The 20,838-nt window shown below is 33.9% G+C and overlaps 2 protein-coding genes across 2 annotated transcripts; one reads left to right on the top strand and one right to left on the bottom strand.

Annotated features, from left to right (window-relative positions):
* Positions 1-6,131: 6,131 nt before the first annotated feature.
* LOC132306518 (uncharacterized) lies at positions 6,132-12,709 on the top strand. Its single transcript, XM_059803929.1, has 6 exons — positions 6,132-6,720; positions 8,652-8,834; positions 9,136-9,261; positions 10,341-10,538; positions 11,387-11,551; positions 12,142-12,709. The coding sequence occupies exons 1-6, from the start codon at positions 6,445-6,447 to the stop codon at positions 12,385-12,387; spliced, it is 1,194 nt and encodes a 397-aa protein (XP_059659912.1). The 5' UTR covers positions 6,132-6,444; the 3' UTR covers positions 12,388-12,709.
* Positions 12,710-12,909: 200 nt separating this feature from the next.
* Positions 12,910-19,752, bottom strand: LOC132306519 (uncharacterized). The gene is made up of 8 exons (XM_059803930.1): positions 19,000-19,752; positions 18,650-18,726; positions 18,371-18,539; positions 16,063-16,142; positions 15,794-15,958; positions 15,575-15,652; positions 13,597-13,700; positions 12,910-13,307 (listed from the first exon to the last, which is right to left on the bottom strand). The coding sequence occupies exons 1-8, from the start codon at positions 19,364-19,366 to the stop codon at positions 13,202-13,204; spliced, it is 1,146 nt and encodes a 381-aa protein (XP_059659913.1). The 5' UTR covers positions 19,367-19,752; the 3' UTR covers positions 12,910-13,201.
* Positions 19,753-20,838: the final 1,086 nt, after the last annotated feature.

Below are 20,838 nucleotides of genomic sequence, written 5' to 3'. Positions count from 1 at the left end.
AATTTTGGAGGCTGAAGAATTAAACGTTATTTAACGTATCATAGCTTGCTGCTAAAAAAAGGAAAAATTGAGCTACAAATTTTTTTTTTTAATGGGCTACAAAAATAAATAAATAAATAAAAATAATTAACAAAAAAATTGGACAAAATTCAACACGTCATTCATTTTTGTGGTCAACTAAGTACTATTCTCAAAAATTTTGACATTAATTTTAGAACTAATTAGGTATTCTATGATATGAATATTCATTTATTTTAAATTTAAGTTTATTTAATTCATAATTTTCATAAAAAGTATAATACAAAGCATTTTAAATAATATTAGCAACTTAAAATTTATTAGTAAGTCATTGCTTTTGCTAAATGATCTTTAAAAATTCACCAAAATTGATTATGTGGGAATTCAAAAAAAAATCACAATTATGATAATCGATATTGCTACGTAACATCGATACTCATAGGCCACAAACGTGATCCAACTGTTATTTTAAAAACTCCGATTTCCAACATCATTAAAACAAAGTTTTTTTATTTATTTATTAAATCTCTACTCCATAAAAAACATATTTTTCATTTACTCAACGTGTTTAAAAAAAAAAAAATTACCTAACACCACTTAAAAGGTGAGTATTTTATTTACCAAACACCATTAAACTTTATTTTTTAAATTAAAATCGTCTTTGAAGATTACAATTGAAATTCCAAACGAGGCGGGGCGGGGCGTGTATTACTACTTAAAACTACTTCTAAATTTTTTTAAAAAAAAAACACAGAGAAAAAAATTGCAAAAAGTAAAATAGAACGCTCCTCATATTGGGTTTTTTGTCTTTTAAAATTATTATTATTAAGATTGACAAGTATTATTAATTAGCAATAAAATAGTAAAAAATAAAATAATGCACCAATGAGTAGTAGTTGAAGATAAGAACCATAAAGAAACGAAAGCCGACAATGCCTCAAAAAATTTGATATGACAAGAGATCGGGCTTTTGTTATAAAACATAATAAAAAAATTCAAATGATCTATTCGACTCAAATTCAACCACGAAATTGATACAAAGATCAGAAGTAATTGTCGGTTCCTTAATTTTCTAAGGAGTGTCTTTATTTTGATCTTATAGGATGTGTTCGGTAGGGTTGATTCGGAGGAACAGGAATAGAAAAAAAAGAGATAATTGTGTTAGAGTGTGTTTAGATAGGTTAAGTGGAGAGAAAAGAGAAGATAAAGGGAGACAGTGAGAGATAATTATCTCTCCCTATCCCTTATATGTTTTCTCTCCCAATTTGAGAAAATAGGGAGAAAAAGGATAATGAAGTAAGTTATAGATTATTAATATCAAAAATGTCATCTACAAATTAACATAAACAAAATTAATTCTATTTATGTCCCAATTATATAATTAGGTGTTTGAAGATACAGAGGAGCTTTTCTTCTTTTTTTCATTTTTGCTTCACTGTAAATCACCTGTAATGTGCTCTTGATGATTTTTTTTCCATGTGAGATATCTATTAGTGTTTGTGTAGAGCAACTCAATCCAGCACCCGTAACTTGATTAGATCTAACCAGAGTGAGTGCCTAATGCATCTCAAAAGTTCAGTTTTCTTTAATGAATGCACTTTGTATAATACATCCTTTTTTCTTTTAATGAAATACCCCTTTTTTAAATAATAAAAAAAAAAAAGAAAAAAAGAAAAGAAAATACACTTTTGTTTTTCAGAATTGCCATGGAGACGTGTATGTGTCATGTCTTATTTGTGTTTGGTGTCTGTATTCTTACATACTGTTATTACTCGGAACATATGATTCATATCCACAGTGAAATGCAGGATGTATGACAATATAAGACATGTATGGATAATGTATGAAGTGGTTATGAAAGGGTAGGATAATAATTTGGTCATTATTTTTTCTTTTCTTTTCTCTCCTCTATCTTATTCAAACAAAAATAACTATAATTTTTTTTCTTTTTTTTCTTATCTATCCAAACATGAATAGAAATTATCTCAATGCTTTCTTTTCTCTCGTAACTAATATTATCCTTTCTTTTATTAGGGTGTATTTGGATAGATAAGGGAGAAAAGAAAAGAAATAATAATATTAATTAGAAGAGAAAAGAAAAGAAATGATAGTAATAATTTCTAATTTTGTATACGTGTTTGGATAGATAGGGGAGAAAAGAAAAAAAATGATAGTTATTCTTGTTTGAAAAAAAAAAAAAAAAAAAAAAAAAGAATAATGACCAAATTATTGTCCTACCAGTTCATACATCATCCATTTCTATCACGTAGGATATTTTGGAATGTTTCTTTGTGATAGTTCAATGTAATGGGTAAAAATAAAAGTAAAAAATAAAAATAAATGTAAAAGGACAATTAATTTGATTTTCTTTTCGTCACTTATAAAGAGTAATTAGGAAGGATGAAAAACTTTCTAATATTTTTGACCATCTCTTTGAAGACCAGTGAGTGTGAAGAATGAAACTGGAATGTAACTAGTGAGTGTGATTAAAGTTCAAAAAAAAAAAAAAAAAAAAAAAAAAAAAAATCAGACAAACACTTTCAGCCTTTCTGTAACAGTAACAAAATTTATGAAAATAAAAAATAAAAAAGGTCTAATTTATTGATAATAGCAAATAGGCTACATTGCAATTTATTTTATAACATTTATAAACCAAACAGCCGACAACTTGGCTGGCACAATTATATGCCATACTGGGAAGTTTCCTCCACTAGTTACGCATCAGGAATCTCTCGAGTCTAAAGTCAATGAGACAAAGAACAAATGATCCCTAATTAATTAAGAACAAAAACTGCCTTAAGCAAGAACAAGATAAGGCTTAAGCAAGAACAAAATTGGGAGACATGTATAACTGGGACATAAATGGAATAATTTTTTTGTATATTAATTTGTGGGGGGTATTTTTGGTATTACAAATTAATCACTTACTCCATTATCCTTTCTCTCCCTATCTTCTCAAATTGGGTGTTCTCAAATTGGGAGAGAAACCAAATGAGAGATAAAAAGGGATCTCTCTATCTCTCCCTATCTTCTCTTTTCTCTCTAATTAACCCACACAAACACACTCTCATTTCATCTTATCTTATCTTATCTTTTGTTCCTCCAAATCAACCCTACCAAACACACCAATCCTTACGAGTTAAAAGAATGGAAAAAAACCAAAGTGTCCCGGCAAATTCTGGGCTAGCGAAAAAGGTGAGTGAATGAATTCCAAGACACAATCATCTTAAAGTCTTGCGTAATCTGTGAAAAGAAGTCCTCATTCAAATTCATACAATATCACACACTATATGTATCCAGGCCAGAGGCAAGGCCATCTAAGGCCTCCCAATTTAGATCATGGTGTAAATATAATAATATATATTTGACATTTATGCCATAATTTTTATAATTAAAAGACAATACATACTTATATATTATATAAATTTATGACAATAAATAACTTAAAAAAAAAAAAAAAATCATAGCAATAAACATACTTTCTTATAATATCAATTTATATATATGTTATATGCCCTTCCTTCAAAGGAAAAAATATATATATATTTAAACTCAGAAACTAAATTTTTTTATTATTATATTATTTTTGGGCTCACGTACATGCAAGGGAGGCTCAGTTAAGCCAAGTCCAAGTAACCAAAATTTTAACTTATGGTGCAATCAACTGTCACATTTTAAAAAGTAACCTTGTAAGATCTCCTAAAATATGACATGATTTTTGATATTGATGTGACATAATTATTTTCAAAATTACAAGTCTTAAACAGAAATTTTATCGAGAGTAAACAAAAAGGCAATTGAATTATTTGAAAATGTTAATTTATTATTTTTCAAATGCTTGGATTGCATATAAAATATTATTAACTATCTAATGAGAGAAATTTTTCAATGTTGAAATTGATCAAATCTTACCTACAAGTCAACGTTGTCGTAAGAAATATTGAATGGATTATCTATAATATCATTTGAAAAAGATATGTTGGACAAACTTGATTGAAGTATTTTAATTGATAATTTTGCAACTCAAAATGCAAGACGATCATAATTACTTTGATATGGAGTTGAATTTTAATTTTTGTGTCTAAGTTGTATTGAATATTTTTTTTAATTTTTTGATATGAACTAGATCGTGCTCTTAATAACGCACCAAAATCGGGTTTTGTTTTGCGTGTTTTCAATATTAATATATTTTATGTGTTTCTCGTCTCATTTTAATGAAAATTCTGCACTTTTATAAATTTTTTAAGCATGTGAAACCTTATAAAGGGTCTCGCATTTAAAAGTTCGCCTAGAGCCTTTCAAAATTTTGAGAATCTTAGGGCTCGCCGTGTATGTACCTAGGATTATGACTATGTATTAGAAGGATTTTTTCAATCAATATAAGATTTGAGTACAAAAATTTACTACTTTCTTTTCTAATGGGTTAAAAATTTGAACTTGGATCCTTTAAGTTAAATATTATCTAAGTTATTCTAAGTTGAATTCGCTACCGATGTCTAAGTTGAATTCGCTATAGATTGACACGTGACATTTAAAATCTATTTAGTGCTAATGTTAAACCACGTCAACTAATTTAAAGACACCGTTTTGAATTAAGAAAAATTCACTATACTTTAACGACGATATTTAACGTCGTTATCTCTCCATCATTTCAAAACGGTGCATTTTTTTAAACTTTGGTAAATTTCTCTTATCTCAAAACAATATAGTTTTCAAACTTTCTTTAAATTAGTTAACATGGTTTAACACCATCTGTAGATAAATTTAACGTGTTAATTTATTGTGAATTCAATTTAGGATAACTTAGAGAATATTTAACTTAGAGGATTTAAGTCTAAAAAATTTACTACTCAATGCCAAACATGGTTCTTCCTATCGGCTGATACGTGAGTGTTGCAAACCATTTTGTAGAAGTATGCCATCTTCTTGTTAATTAGGAATAGTTCAGTGACACTTCCTTGTTTTTCAAAGAAAAATGAAAAGATAGGGTTCAAGTCATTATAGGAGTACATGATGTGTGAGTTTTTTGCCATGAAAAAAATAATAAGACTAAAAAAGTTAGTCTTTAATAAACCAAAAACGTTAAATATTGAATACTTGTAATGCTTTTTTTTTTTTCTTAAAATATTTAAAATTTGAAAATATTATTCAGGGAAAAAAATTGAAAATATTTTTTTTCTATTTCTAATATGTATATACTTCTAAGATATTCCAGCCAAATATTGACTACTTTTCAACTATTTCTTTTTTTTATTTTTTATTTTATCTTAAAAAACTAGGGGAGGAAGGACTCCCACACCACCTCAATAGTTGGACACTTTACCATTTAGGGCACTGAGTAATGCTCACACTTTACAATTATTTCTAAACACATCTTAATAAGTCTTGATTATTATTGTAAAATTTATATTAAAATATAATACCATAAATAATTGTTAAGAAAAGTTTAGAATTTCTCAACTTGGTTGTCATAATTTTTTTTTATACAAAAGGAAAATGTTAGTGACAATAAATATAACATTGACAAACAATTATTTTTAAAAATTTATACATAGAAATATATATTTTATTTTTTTAAAATAAAAATCTACTTTACTGCAATATATTTATATATATTGATTTTAAGAGTTTACATAGAAATATCTATATATATATTTTTAAGAATCTATTCTATCGCAGTATCTCGTGTTCCTGTCCTTGCTTCATAAGCAAAAGTTTTTCATGAAATGCCAAAAAAAAAATATACACCACTTCAGGATAGCAATTATTTTATACCCGACTAATCAAAACACTTCATTTACCTTGATAATAGAAAGTGAGATGTTGTGATCGGGAGGTGAAATTTAATAATGGCTATCCAAACTCCAGAGATACCCAATAATTTCTCAAGGCCCACGGACCACTGGGTACTATGATCCAATTCTGGATGTCCAAGAAACTAAAAGGCTTGCGTTTGTTGTAGTGTAAATAAAGGAGAAAAAGAGCCGATGAGTTGGGTACATTTGTTTGATATGAGGCCCATATTAAGTAGGCCAGCCCAAAGGCCCATTCTCCGGAGATCCGATCTCATACTGAACGATAATTTGCACGCAAGCAGAATGCGCGTTGACGCATTTTGGAGAGAGAAAGAGGAGCGAGAGGGTGCAGGGGAGGAAAAAAGAAGAGGAAGAAGGGAACGAACTCTAGAGAGACAAAGAGGAGAGAGAGAAAGAAGGAGAAGAAGGAATTTGAAACTGATTCCTTTCGCATTGGGTGGATGATTTCAATTTCCACTCCCTCTTCTTCTTCTTCTTCATATTGAAAATCCGAGCCAAATTTGTAAAGAAATCAACTTTTGTATAAAGCCCCTTCTTACGGTGGCGGTGTCGGTGATTGGCGGTGGCGGTAACGACGGTTTCGGTGGTGGTGGGGTTTTGATTGGTTATTATGGCGTATAGAAGAAGGCAGGGAATGCCCAAAGGTTCGACCTCCAAAGAAGAAATTGGGAGCCCTTCCAATTCTCCCACTGATGAAAGCTCCTCCTCGCCGCCGTCGTCGTCGTCTTCTCTGGCCGCGAAAGCGATCAGAGCGTCCTCCGCCTATCGCGATTCTTCTATCTCCTCTGCTTACGGCCATTCTGCTATCTCCTCCTCTGGGGACTCCAACTCCAACTCCAACTCCAACTCCAACGTTCCAAGATCTTCTCCTCCATCTGTAGAAAAGGTTCAGTTTTTATCTTCATCCTTCATTTTGCTTGATTTTTTCATATATTTGCTAAACGTATTGTATGAATATATTAATTCAGAACTTTGGATATGATTAACTATGCGAAGTTGTGCCTGGAATTACCTTCCAAATTTTATTATACATCCGATAGTTTTATGCACTTCTTCATTCATAGTTCCCACTTCCTAGTGGTTTTGTTCTGATTTTTCTTTTGACAACCATTTTTTTTTACACACCCACTGTTACCCGTATGAATGAGGACTAGAGATCTCTACCCCTCTTGTGGGAAGAGGAAGAGGAGGAGAAACCACTTGAGATTAATAAGCTGGATACATGTACAATATCTGCTAGGTGATGGATGACCCGCAGCCATTGTTCCTTCCCTTTACAGGGATGGAGTGCAGTGGATGTTTTAAACTGAATGTTCCTATGCATTTGTAGTTGAAATGAAATTAAAGAAATATTTTATATTGGTAAATCAATTATTTGTTTGCTTGTGAAGATAGGGTTTTTAAATTTTTTTATCTATGGAAAATAAGGTGCTAATGAAAGGAGGCAATGCAATGTTAGCAGGGAAGGGGCAAGAACAATTTCAATTGCTTTAAATCCATATTGTTCTTCGCAATACAGCCATATGTTCTCGTAGGGGATTTTGAATACTTTAAACCTCTCAAACCTTGATTTGACATTCTTTTTTTTTGAGAAAATGGAATCTTCGTGAACGTTAAGTCTATTGTGTACATCAACAAATTTCGTTGAGACCAAGCATTGAGAGTTTAGAATAGTTTAGATGTTTATTATTCTCAATACAAAATACCTTCACTTTGTTGTGGCATGAGTTCCATATGAATGAGTCTGACATCTGCTCTTGTTCTTTTGTTAAAAATAAAGCTTCCACTTGCTGGGCTCGTCCTAGGATAGTATTCGAAATATGTGACTCCATGCATTAAATATGTGCATTGATGTAGTTTACTCTCTTAGTTGATTTGTGAAAAAAGTTCGACTCGATTATGTATTTTCAAAATTGTTTGAATTGTGTATTAATTTATTAGTGAAATACATTGACCTCCCATGAGATTTGACATATTTGTGCATGCATGTTGAAAATGAGTGAATTTTTTTGACCGCCCCCTAAATTACACACATCCTCCATTTAACCCTTCATGCATTTATTCTATGATTAACATCATCTCCAATTTATTCTTCATTATGCATAATTGAGCCTAAATAACGGAAATGTTCATTTTTTTGTGCCTCTTGTTTCTCAACCTTCACTGCATCCCTATTTGTATTTCTGGATTTACTAAAGTTTCACTGCAATACTTCATACATTTTCGTCTATTTCTACCCATCTTGAACCCTTTTAATTTTAGAGCTTCTCTTTAACCCTTTAATTTAGCTCTGATTCCTCCAGTCTTATCAATTAAAACAATATCATTCTGAATGTGTCTTGTTAGCTCGTCCATAATTAAGGCAAAAAGGTAAGGGCTTAATGTTGACCTTTGATATAAGATTATAAGCCTACAATATTGTAAATCCACTTGTTTCCTCCACAATCGTACTAACGATAGGCACACATCATATCCTTTATTTTTTCAATAAATCCCTTTGTGATTTATTTCTTTGTTAAACCCCACCATATTAGATCCTTAGGTACCTTATCATGGACTTTCTCTAGATAAAAAATAAATAAATAAATAAATAAAAAACCATATGAAGAACTTTCTTCTTCTCTCTATATCTTTTTACATGTCTCCTCAGTAAGTAAGAGCCTATGTGGATGACTTCTTCAGCATGAATCCATACTGGTCTAAGTTTAAGCTGGCAGTTTGTGACATTTTCAACGATTAATTTTGCTTTATGCATGATTTAGTTTATTGGAACTGGAAACATGTGTTCCCTTGCTGATAAATGTGGTGTTTTTGTAGGATTCAACAACTTATGGGTATACATCGATGAAAAATTTGAGTGAACCTAAGCATGGATTTTGGGGAGTTCTGGCTAGGAAAGCGAAATCCATTCTTGACGATGATAATGATAATGCAGCCCAACAATTTGAAACACCCAGAAGAACAAGAATGAATATGTCTGATACATCAACAAAGGGTCAGGTGAGAATGAGTTTTGTGATCGCTCTTAATGGTAAAAACCGTAAAATTGTATTATACTGTTCTAAATAGCAAAAGTAATTCTTTTTTTACTGGTAAGAGTGATCTTTTTATTTTGAAGTCCTTTATAGGTGTTCAATTTTGTTAAAAATCAAGTCAGAAATTGCCCTCGTCAAATTTTGGTGATTGACATTTTCTAGCACCTTGGTTCTGGTCAATGTTGCCATCATGTTTTGTACAAATACTCTAAGTTACTGGGCTTTATGTTTCTGATTTGTCTTGTCTTTGTGTTTCTAATTTGCAGTCCAGTAATCCATATTATTCAACTGAGAACCAGCGAAAGACAGATGGTCCTGCTTTACAGAAAGGACTAGGTGCAATTGCATCTTCTCTAAATTATATTGGCGGCACCATTGGTAATGCCTTTGAGGTAAGTTTCTTTAGAAAATTTATACTGAAAAATTAACTAAGGGTGCTTGGTTCATGTACTTCAGTCTGGTGATTGAATTTGGGGCTTTTATATTCAATTTCCTGTTTGGCTTTTACTCTATTTAATGGAATTGGAACCTTTCTAATTTAGTGTTGAATACTAATCATAGGAGGAAGGGAAAGAAATCTAAAGGGATTTGGTATTATTTGCAAATCCCACACTAGCATTGAAGCAAATGGAAGAGCATAAGACAAATAAGATAACCACTACAACCATCATCACCTTACTGCTGCTAGTCTTCCCACCATTAATGTCGTGCCACCATTATATCAGTGACCGCCTCAGTGACCTCACTGTGATTTGTACCATTGCCTTTACTCTCGTTATTCGTTCGTGCTATCACCATCATACTACTGTCGCCACCACAGCAACGCCAATCCTGGACAGCACTGCTTTGGTACTGTGTAACGGTCTTTTAACACAGTCACAACAGCTATGCAGTTCTTTGATTGTTTTTCCTTCCTCGAAACAATCTCTCTCTTCTCACACACACTCGTGCCTGTGAGTGTGAAGACATATTTAACTACTTATTTATTTATCCTACCATCCAAATGGATATATACTATGATTTCATATTCATTGATACGCCATTGACCGATGCCTCTGCATAAGAGGTCTCACCTTTGCCTGACTTTCACTCACCTGACTCTTGGGAGTAGAGGATCTGCAGCTCAAATTAAAGCCATCATCTTGCAGGTAGGACTGCAATTCATGCTGGTTGAGGGATAAACTTTAGCTTGAAGTCAAATGAATAAAACCTTTGCCCGAGCCCAACCCAACAAGTCATCAGGGTTGGACATGGGTTAGGCTATAATAAGTATAGAATCATATATCGATTCAGGTTGCGGTCAGGTTGCCCAACCCAAACTAAGGTTGGATTGAAATTTTTTAACGCAAGTCCAAACTGTAGTAATTTGATGAATTAATTTTTTTTTCCTTCATAATTTGATGAATTATTAATAGTTATAGTAATTTGTTGTTTGCAAACTTTGCACCAATGTTGTCTTTTACTCTTGCAGGAGGGTCTAACAGCCGTGGAGAACCGGACTGCTGACATCATTCAAGAAACTCGCAAGCTGCAAATAAGAAAAAAGGGTTCAGAAGTTCATAATCAGGCTTCAAATGTTCGTAGTACAGGGCAACAACCCCTAGTGCAGACTCATGTGCAACCTCAGATGCAGACTGATCTAGAAATCCAACTGAAAGCATCTCGCGACGTAAGGAGGCAATTGTGTATCACTGGTTCAAATAGTGAAAGTATCTTGCATATGTGGGTTGCCCTTCTATTTTGTAATTATTTTCAATGCTAGAAGTGACCCATCACTTTTTCTTTTTCTTTTTTTTTTTTATTTTTTTTTTAAAAAAAATATAATTATTTTAGGCATAGAACCTTTTTACCACTATTTTTCTAATTTGCATGTGACAAGTTTATAACTTCATTTTGCATAGAATTCCCTTTATATGCTATACTACTCTTTAAAAGTAAGCAGCGCAACCGGAAATACCCTAAAATCCAGTTAGCTGTTTTTCTGAGTTATTCTTTTTTTGTCTATAAAGCAGTCTTCATAGTCTCTGAATTATTTATCATCTATTTCCTATTCAATGTTATCTAGGTACAGAATACGATTGTATGAGTGTGGTTGTCTGAGATTGTTGTCCGTATTCACTTCTTTTTGAATTATTCACCCAAACACTAATGTGGTATGATTTGGTTTAATTTAGTCCTTTCACGAGATGTAGAACGGTTCCAAAGGTTCTTGCTCTCATGTCTTTGTTGTTGTTACTATTAAAGTAATTTTGTTGCAATTCTTACTGCAAAAACATAATTATAATTAAGATTGGCATCTGGTTAGAATACTCCGAGAAAAAAAATTTCTACTAGTTATTTTCTGGAAGCCCTTGCCTCCCAAACACGAGAGCAGGAACTTGGAACGGGAGAGGGGAAATGGATTAGTTGCTGGTTTGAGAATTTAGTTTAAGCTATTAGATGCAGCCCTAATATTTGGTTTTTTGATTTCCTCTATATTGGTCAGATACATGACATTCCTTTTGGTATGCATCTCAGGTTGCAATGGCAATGGCAGCAAAAGCAAAGCTGCTTCTTCGGGAGTTGAAGACGGTCAAAGCAGACCTAGCTTTTGCAAAGGAGCGTTGCACTCAGCTGGAAGAGGAGAACAGAATCCTTAGGGAAAGTCATGAAAAGGGAGACAACCCGGAAGACGATGATTTGGTATGCATTCTCTTTTTTTGCTAGACTTTTTTTTTTCTTTCCCTTTACACAGTTTTATTTATTGACAAACAGGGAGGCAAATGAACACTGTTCGTGTGTATGTGTGTGTGTGTGTTTGTCAATGATGGTGGTGTCACACCTCTTACAGCACCATATTATCAGGAAAATTTCCTTGGTGTGGTGGTCCCAAGGGGATTCAAACTCTCAACCTCCAACATGTGAGGTGAGAGTCTTGCAATAGGCTATCCCCTTGGGATTAATATGAACACTTACAACCAATTCTCCGACTTTCCAAATTTTGTTATTGTAATGGATACAAGATAACAGGAAGGGCTAAAACTGAAATGAAACAATTATATTTTCTTGTTTAGAATTTCAATGTTGTCTTGTTAGCAGAGAACAAATTATTAAATTAAGACCCCCTACCTATTTAGACACTTACCTAGCAAATGAATGGCCAAGATTAAACTTAATCACTGGCCTAGATCAATTCTCTAATGATCCTACAAAATAACTACTAAGATACTTACATATTTCTTCAGAACTCCATAATAAGCTAGAATATTCTAACGCCTGTATTTACAAATCAGATACGTCTTCAACTTGAGACACTTCTAGCAGAGAAAGCTCGATTGGCACAGGAAAACTCAGTCTTTGCACGGGAGAACCGCTTCCTAAGGGAGATTGTTGAATACCACCAGCTCACCATGCAGGATGTTGTATACTTGGATGAGAAAAGTGAAGAGGTCAGTGAAGTTTACCCCATCAAGGTAAAACCAACTTCATCTGTGTCCTCCTCCCCATCACCTGAGAATTCTTTTACCAGAGGTCCGTAAGTAAGCGAGGATGTATCTCCTCTCTCCATAGCTTCATCGGAGCTAGTGGTCTTTCAGAGTGCTACACCATTACACCATTAAGATACCTTCTTATACCCATCTTATCGGAAGAAGATTTAGAAAGACCCTCAATTCCTTATATGCTTGAATGGCAGTGTTTCTCACTTCTCTCTCTCCACAAGGGTTTGAATTGTATTGATATCATTTTTTACAAATATTTTTTGGGGGTTATTTATTGCTACCTTCTTCCCTTGGTTGGCCCACATATAACTAATTTGTATGTGCAATTGTTGAAATTTAAAAGCCTTTTGGTTTGCTATCATGTTAAGGAAAGATCGCATCGGAAGCTTACTTTGTGCTATGCTACAACAATTTTCAAAGGTTCTTACCAAAAGAAATGTCATTGAAATGAGGTTTTTTAACAGTTGAACTTCCGGGATGCATGAATTTAGATTTGGGGTTAATCTTTTGGTTATAAATGTCTTTTGGTAAGATTTTCTGGGAGAGAGAGACTCAGAAAACTAGTCAAAGAATGAACCTCTATAGACAATTTTGTATAATGTTACTATTTGTGGTTTCAAAAAATAGTGAATGACCAAGAGATACAATGACATTGTGGTTAGACAACATATAGATGTATGGCAGTCTTCCTCTGGCACGTTTTATGGCTGCAGTTTTGCCCAGCAAACAGCAATGCGACCAATTCGAATTCAAAATATCAATGAGATCAGATTATACGAACAGCATTCTTCAAACAAATTGACATCGGTTTCACAGCCAAACTGATCTTGGTCATCGTACCAATGGTCAGATCTTAGAATAACTGGAAAGACAGACTAGTTGATCCATCACCGTATGATTTGATATCTGCTGGTTTAACCAATTCCCTACACAATGGGCATGTCCTTTCTCGCTCAAACCTGCAGATATGAAACATTAAATTCTACATTGCAAATAAATAAATAAATAAAAATAGCGCAAAAATAACATCATCTAAAGAGCTCCATCATTGACTCAAAAACATGTTTTACTTTCAATGCATTTCGTATTGAAAGTAGATGACTGAATGCAATTCAATAACTCGGTCGAACTATGAACTTAAAGGGATGCCTACAAATCAGGTCATGAATGTTAAATTAACACCTTGCCACGGGAAAAAAAATAATGATCCTTGTGGAACTACAGATGCATAAGGTGAATTAAACTGACCATTCTGACACACAATCTTCGCAGAATATGTGTTTGCAGGGAAGCAAAATTGGAGCATGCAATTTCTCTTGGCAAATGGCACAAAGATCTCCAGTGGCATTGACCTGCATGAAGTTCCCAATAACTTAGAATCCGTGAATTTCGTATGCAAGCAAGAAATATCACCCATTATGTAGAGAATCTAAGAATATATCATATAATCCAAAATCAATGAAGCATCTGAAATTAAACCTACTAAGTGTAGAGGATGCTAATGGAGCATCACAGATCATGCTCTCCTGGCCATCCTATACGAGTGTCGTTTTTAATTATGCAAGTCCAAGGGGAGTTCATTTTCAAGTTCTCCTTCAATTGGTTTATTTTTAGGAATTTACACATACTTAGCATAGTGAATTGCAGCAGAATTGATTTTATTGTTTGGATTCTGGTAAATATGCCATTTGGTTTTATCTAAATGAAGAAGAGAGAGGAGAAGAACTTTCATCTGCTTTAACTCGTGGGGATGGAAAAAATTACTCTAAGAAGCACGGCTAGACCTCATATCAGACACCTAATTGGCAGTGGATCAGACACCCGGATATGATTTGACTTTTGGCACCCTAATGCCCCAGATAGAATTAGGGATGATGCTGGTCTAGACCTGTATGCAACTCATTTGATTACCTTTATTTTTAGTGCCCCTTCTCCCTCATCATTTGGCAATTTTACCAACATGTATGACGATCATATATCAACCCCTTGCTAGAAGTCTCTACTCGATTGGGTAGCTTATGAGTGGGGAGCAGGGAAATGTCAGGATTATAGTTAATAAAATGGTATTGGCATGCTCAATTTACAGCATATGGAGTGAAAGAAACTCTAGAGCTTTCGGTGGTGCAAGTAACCCAGCCCAAAGGTTGTTATTTAAATCAGAGAGATATTCAGAAGATTACGCTTGCTTAAGTTCAAGAATTCTCTTGTAACAAAGAGCATTGCTGCAGAGTGGTACTAGATGGGTTTTGACCCTTATGGGATGTTGCAGTCTATTACTGATAAGTGGAATTTACTATTGAGTTCACTGTTGTGACAATATAAAGCAGTTTAACTTTTGTGCCCTGTTTGTATATAGGTTGTAGTTATGTATAGGGTCTTTCAACCCCTAGCTGTTTTTTGTAAGCCCGAGGGGCTTCTATTATTTTGCAGGGATCCCCCTGATTGTACAGTTACTTCACATATATACAAAATTACAAATCATCACTTTACTTGAAAAAAAATTAAAATTAAAATAAAAAAAGATTCCATCTACTTTTATCAGGAGAGGAAGTGGAAAGAAAGGAATGGAATATATCACACTCACGTCTTTCCATAATATACTTGTACCTCTTGATGAAACATTGTATATAATGCTCTACATCTCCCAAGTTCTCTACTCACCTCCCTAACAGAGCTGTGGTCTTTGTGAGACCAAGGAGATCCATTTTCACCTCTAATCATTCCACTCTTCTTTTTTTTCCTGAATTTCCGCTCCTGTTCTTTCCTCTACCCTTAAATGAACTCATCTGTAAAATTTATCCTCACTAGTCCTTGTGCCCCTTGACAAACATCCATAATTTCCCCAATTAAATTAAGTAGGAGGTTAGAGGCTGTCCGTTTACATAATACACATACTATATAGGCCATTAGTCATTGGAATTTTAATTGAACAAAAAAATTCTTCAGAAAAAAGGCTTTTATATTGGACGCATATCCAGGATTACCACGGAAGTATATGAATATGATAAAAATAGAGCTTTATCTTAGAAGTATCTATGCTACCTGGCTCACACAAAAATAAGTAGTGGATCTTCAATTCATGGTGAGGAGGGTAGGGGAGTAGGACTGACATTTGGGGGTACATCATTCCAATCCAAAGAATCCCTAGAACCCCCATCCCCCCTAAAGAAAAGCATCAGATAAGATGAAAAAAGAAAAAATCGCTTCAAAGGAAAATTCCACCAACCTGTTCAGAAGTGGCATACGACCCATAATTTAACTCCTTACGTGATAAGACCTTCAATGCATCAAAGAAGAATTGAACCTGGACATCCAGAATACATTATATTAACAACAAAATGCAATCACTCTGTTCAACAATAAGCCCATCATGGTCTGAGGTGATTTTAGGGATCAAGAAGAGAAGCACGAATGTCACTGAAGATAGAAATGTTTAAAGGTATACCTTCCCAATAACTGATGCGAGCTTGAAAGTTAAATACAACCCTGTAGTCAACAATGAAAAGAGGTTTCCGTATTGTTTGTTTAAAAAGAAACGACACCAAACAGGTGTTGGCAACAATGCACGGTACAGCAGCAACATGTACTCAACAAGTGTTAGCATTTGACCCTGAAAAACCAAAGGCCTTCAGCACTAGGTAAGTTGAAAACAGATAAAAGGAGAAAATTGCAGACAAAAGAACCTTAAACTTGGTAATTCATTATTCAAATTACCTGCTTCCGGCCTCTGGTATTCTTGTAATACAGTAAAAGGTTGCATTTGAAGACCATTGCAACCTGTTTAACCATTGTATCTAGAAGAAAGATGAAAAAAAAAAACTAAGTAAACTGTATGAACAATTCAAGAAAGCGCTGAAGCATCAATATGGAAATAATAGGAGACCTATCATCTTATAATCCAGATAGAAAGAGGGCGTGTGGGAGAGGAGTGGAAATTGAAACATTTGGCATTCAGTCAAGACAACACCAATTTGTCTAAGAGACCTTTTATCTTAAAATCCAGATACAAAGAGGGTGTGTGGGAGAGGAGTGGAAATTGAAACATTTGGCATTCAGTCAAGATAACACCAATTTGTCTAATGATCCATGAACAGTCTCCAGGTATAGTTGTCCCATTTTTGGGGAATATATTGATCCATAATAGGAGAGTGACATGTCAAGAAAGTTGCCTATCATACCCAGATTGTTCATTTTATGATTTTAACAACCATATATAAAAGTGTCAACATGAGCTGGGCATAGGTCATGTTACATGAACTCTTCAAAAGTAGTTGAAGTACCTGTCAGACACATAATACCCGGAGACTAGGTATGGGACATGTGTTCGACAACTTTGGTTGCACATGCACCTAAAAATATATCTAATAATTCATTTTATTAAATTATTGCTTCAAAAACAAGTGAAATATCTATATTAGACACTATGTAACATAGAGAAACTATTATACTCTATAAAATAAAATAGAAATATTAGATGACATAAGTATTTGGCAATGTTCTCGGATCCTATTTGAAATTTTGATATGTTTGACACTTGGATAATTACCCACACCAGATGCACATCCGAGTCCAGGTAACATAGGGCATGGGATATGCGTCAACCATTTAAAATCCATGTCACACTAGAAATTTTTTACTAAATAGAGTATGTAGTTGATCTCCATAAACAACTTTAATTCTTGTCAAAAAACATCAAGAGGTCATTAAAAATGGTGAAAGGTGAAAACAAGTATTCTCCTACATATACCTATATTTATATCCTAAAAATATCATCATGACAAAATAGTTGGGATTGAGAGTGTACTTTAAATTTACAATTAGGCTACCAGTTTCCCTAACTCTAGAAAACCCCTAATTACCTCGACACATGTATCATACCAAACTCTCCGTTAAAGTCTTTAGACACATGATTTGCTCGTCACCAGACTTCACTCCAGATGAATCTATTTCTCTAATCAGTGATCTGATTTTCAGCCAACTAATCATCCAGAGCAATCTCCGAATGATTGAATAATTTTACTGGTGCTGAACTTCTCATATTAGCACCAGAGCAATAATGTCAACATACTCACCAATTTCTAATGCAATTGATGAATGTAAAGAAAAATATGAATGCACTCTTCTTTTCAAAAATTATATGTTCTCTCTCTAAGTATCTGGTGCCTCTGTAATATGCCCCTGAAGTAGTATATATGTAGGAAAACTAGAAGCATAAAGAGAGCAAGGTCTTCAGTGTTTTATTTTAAAAAGGAAACTGAATCAAATAGATCGATCAATCGATCGACCACAACTCCAGAGAGTTTCGATCGATTGTTCTATCAATCAAAGTACCCTCTAAATTTATATTTAGAAAAATTTCAAATTAGGAAGTCTCCAAAACGGCATATTAAAAAGGATTTTCTGAATCAAATCATGAAATATTAGAAACCCTAACGAATGAATGCATGAACCCTAATATTGGTCAGTGCATTGGAATGTCAAATTGCCTTTATTCCCTTGGCGTAAAAGACTACGGTTTTCCCCTTGAATGTAGCTTGAATTCCATCTTCCACCATGAGCAAGAGGTAACTACCATGATACTAAGTAACTTCTGAATTTTCAAGTAAACTTGAAATCAGAACAAAAGTACATAGTCTAGTTTTGATCCACGAAATTTGCTAACATGAGTCGTGTTGACCTAACAATATAGAAGACTCATGTCTTTTGATAAATTTAATCCTCGTAAAAATTTGTCTTGAGAGAGTTACCAAAAATAAACTTCCAGCAAGCTCATTCGATTGAGAATCATGATTGATCTCTAATTATTAAAACGCGAAAAAGAAAAAAAAAAAATGATAGCAAAGTGAATAGTCACCAAACAAATCAATCTTGACAAGAAAACTGATGTCCTTAGAGAATCTTATTGCCGCTTACAACCATATTGCTACAAAAGCAGAATACACACCTTTGTTTGACACATAGCAAACTAAGACTGAATTCAAGTTTTTGCCATTCAACATACTTAAGAAAAACATGAACTTACCATTGACCATGATGACAAATATAGCATGCCGAAATGAAGGGACTTCTTTTGGAGGAAGCAAGACCAATGAGTATAGAAGGTCATCCTTGCGATACCACCAATAGACATAAACCACATGGAGAATGAATATTACAGTGATACCAATGAGAACAGAGATTTTCCTCTCTCCCTGCACAAGCCACCACTTGTTATGCTTAATTACAAATCAATAATACAAATAATAAATTTGCTTCTATATAAAGGAATAGTAATCAACAGATAAAACAAGTGTCGCAGTACCTTCAGAGCTGTTTGCTTTAGTAAAATATCATTTGATTTGAACAAGACTGAAGCAATCCAAATTGCAACAAATAAGCCTGAAGTGTTTCCAACGAAACCCATGTTAATAGCTTGGGCAAAAAAAAATTAGAATTTTAATAGTACATTTTTTTCTTCGAAGGTGGAAACTTAGGTTGTAAATGACTGCCTCATCATTGTCTTGACCAAGAAGGCACTTGTAATCATATCAATCCATGTATATTTTCAAAACTACTCAGAAACATCATAACAAAGTCTTGACAAAACATTTGAAGTACAAGATCAAGAGACAATTTCAAGCAAATGATAGAAAAGAAAAGAAAAAGAAATACCTAATAAATGTTGTCGGATGAAGACAACCAAGAGCAGCAAAGAAAAAGGCGGAATTTGCTCTATCCATGGGGCAAAGTACTGCTGAACACCATATCTCCAAGAAGAATTGTCCCTGTTAATGTCACTATTATTTACACCATCCCAACTCCCAAACTCTCCTTGTGTGCTTACACTCCCTGAATCACAAGCCTTCATAGAAACACCCTCAATTGCCCCACCACCAAACCCCATTTCGGCCTCCGCAGACACCCCACCAGCATCAACGATTGTAATTGTAAACTCCTGATTACCACAGGTGGTTGTCGCGGCGGCGGTGGTGTCAGGACCACCGCAATGATCGAACTCCTCCGGCAAAGCAGCTGACATTGAAGGAGGGTTCCGAAGAAGAAACGTGGAATACTCCAACAGGGTCTTCAATGGCGTCTGTATGAAATTCGAATAGGCAACGGCTTATAGGACTGTTACTAAAGTAATTGGAATCGGATTTATCCATTTATAGCTTCCAATCTTGACCTGTGTTAATTTATTGAGATTGGAATGCAATTTGAGCGAACCAGTCAAAGAACCCTAATTTGAAAGAAGAAAGTCAAGAGTAAGAGACTCCAAACTCGTCCATATTCGTGTATTAGAAATGAATGATAGAGCCCTCTGAGTATACATCACAACTCTCTCTCCTCCTCTTTCTCTCTCTATATGCAATAATTATATAAATAAACGTGTGTTCTTAGCGTGCCGTGTAAACACGTACCGTGCTTGACGCTATTCCATCAGAAGATGCTTCTAACGATTTTCACCGAATTAAAAATAATAAAACAAAGAAAAAGATACCGTTAACAGTCGTTGCCCGCGTGATTTCAATAGTTGATTAGCGGTTGTTACAATTCTTAGTGAGAAGATGGCCCATGGAAAAACAAAAAAATCCATTAAAAAGTCATGGTATCACCGAGAAAGTCTATAACATCCAAAGGTAGAAAGTCTATGGTACAAGAAATCTTACGTGGACCTGACTAGATTTAGGCCAGGTTTGGATAGGTGGATTTGGGAGATAAAAAAATATTGTGTTTGGATGGCAGGATTTGAGGAGAAAAGAAAAGTTTAAAGACAAAATAAAGGATTGGGAGGGATTGAATAGATATATCCTCAAAAATGAAAAGATTTAGAAAGAAAATGGAATGGGTCAGTCATACTTTCATAATATCATTTTTTTTTTTTCTTAGGGGGTTAAAAAAAAGTATGGTATGTTTTTATCTCTGTTTACCCAATTAAAAAAGCACCAAATGTCAATTCCAGATAAAATTATGCTAAATCAAAGTCTTTTAATGGGTCTATAATTTCAACTACAGTTTCGTAACTTTGTGTAATTAGGTATTAAAATTTTATGGTCTGTTTGGTCGGAGGGATGAAAAATTGAATAGAAAGGAAAAAAAAAAAGGATAGATGAAACATTTTATGGGAAGAGAAAGTTTCTCCAACCAAACATGAAAAACATTCTTTCATCCCTCATCTCACTCGTCCTTCTTTAATCCTTCCCTCCAACCAAATATGGCAAAAAAATTTACCTTATTACATGATTTGATAACATAAAATTATCATCATTTAAATAAAAGGGAACTGTTATCACATTTGATCTCAACTACTTCACCTTTTAAGTTTAATAATAAAAATGACAATTCCGCCCGTCATCTCCTGCAAAAAATTATAGCATTTGTTTATCGACCCAAAAAATAAATAAATAAACATGACATGAAGATTTGGTAACAATTTTTTTTTCCTCTCTTATTTCATTTTTAAGCTCAACCTTTCAGGCACCAAACTATGGATCAAAAGCTCCTCAAATC

Source organism: Cornus florida, unplaced genomic scaffold, assembly GCF_030987335.1.
Source record: "Cornus florida cultivar Cherokee Brave unplaced genomic scaffold, ASM3098733v1 CherokeeBrave_3.0.0_Hap2_Chr05, whole genome shotgun sequence".
Taxonomy (NCBI): Eukaryota; Viridiplantae; Streptophyta; class Magnoliopsida; order Cornales; family Cornaceae; genus Cornus; species Cornus florida.
This window is presented reverse-complemented; position numbering and strand designations above follow the sequence as displayed.

Bases quoted from the DNA above. Each gene is read 5' to 3' on its own strand.
- LOC132306518 (XM_059803929.1), top strand. From the start codon at position 6,445: ATGGCGTATAGAAGAAGGCAGGGAATGCCCAAAGGTTCGACCTCCAAA. The intron at 8,835-9,135 runs GTGAGAATGAGT...TCTAATTTGCAG, and splicing joins ATACATCAACAAAGGGTCAG to TCCAGTAATCCATATTATTC. The intron at 9,262-10,340 runs GTAAGTTTCTTT...TTACTCTTGCAG, and splicing joins CCATTGGTAATGCCTTTGAG to GAGGGTCTAACAGCCGTGGA.
- LOC132306519 (XM_059803930.1), bottom strand. From the start codon at position 19,366: ATGTCAGCTGCTTTGCCGGAGGAGTTCGATCATTGCGGTGGTCCTGAC. The intron at 15,959-16,062 runs GTAATTTGAATA...TTGGTTTTTCAG, and splicing joins ATACCAGAGGCCGGAAGCAG to GGTCAAATGCTAACACTTGT. The intron at 13,701-15,574 runs GTTGGTGGAATT...AACTTCATGCAG, and splicing joins CGTATGCCACTTCTGAACAG to GTCAATGCCACTGGAGATCT.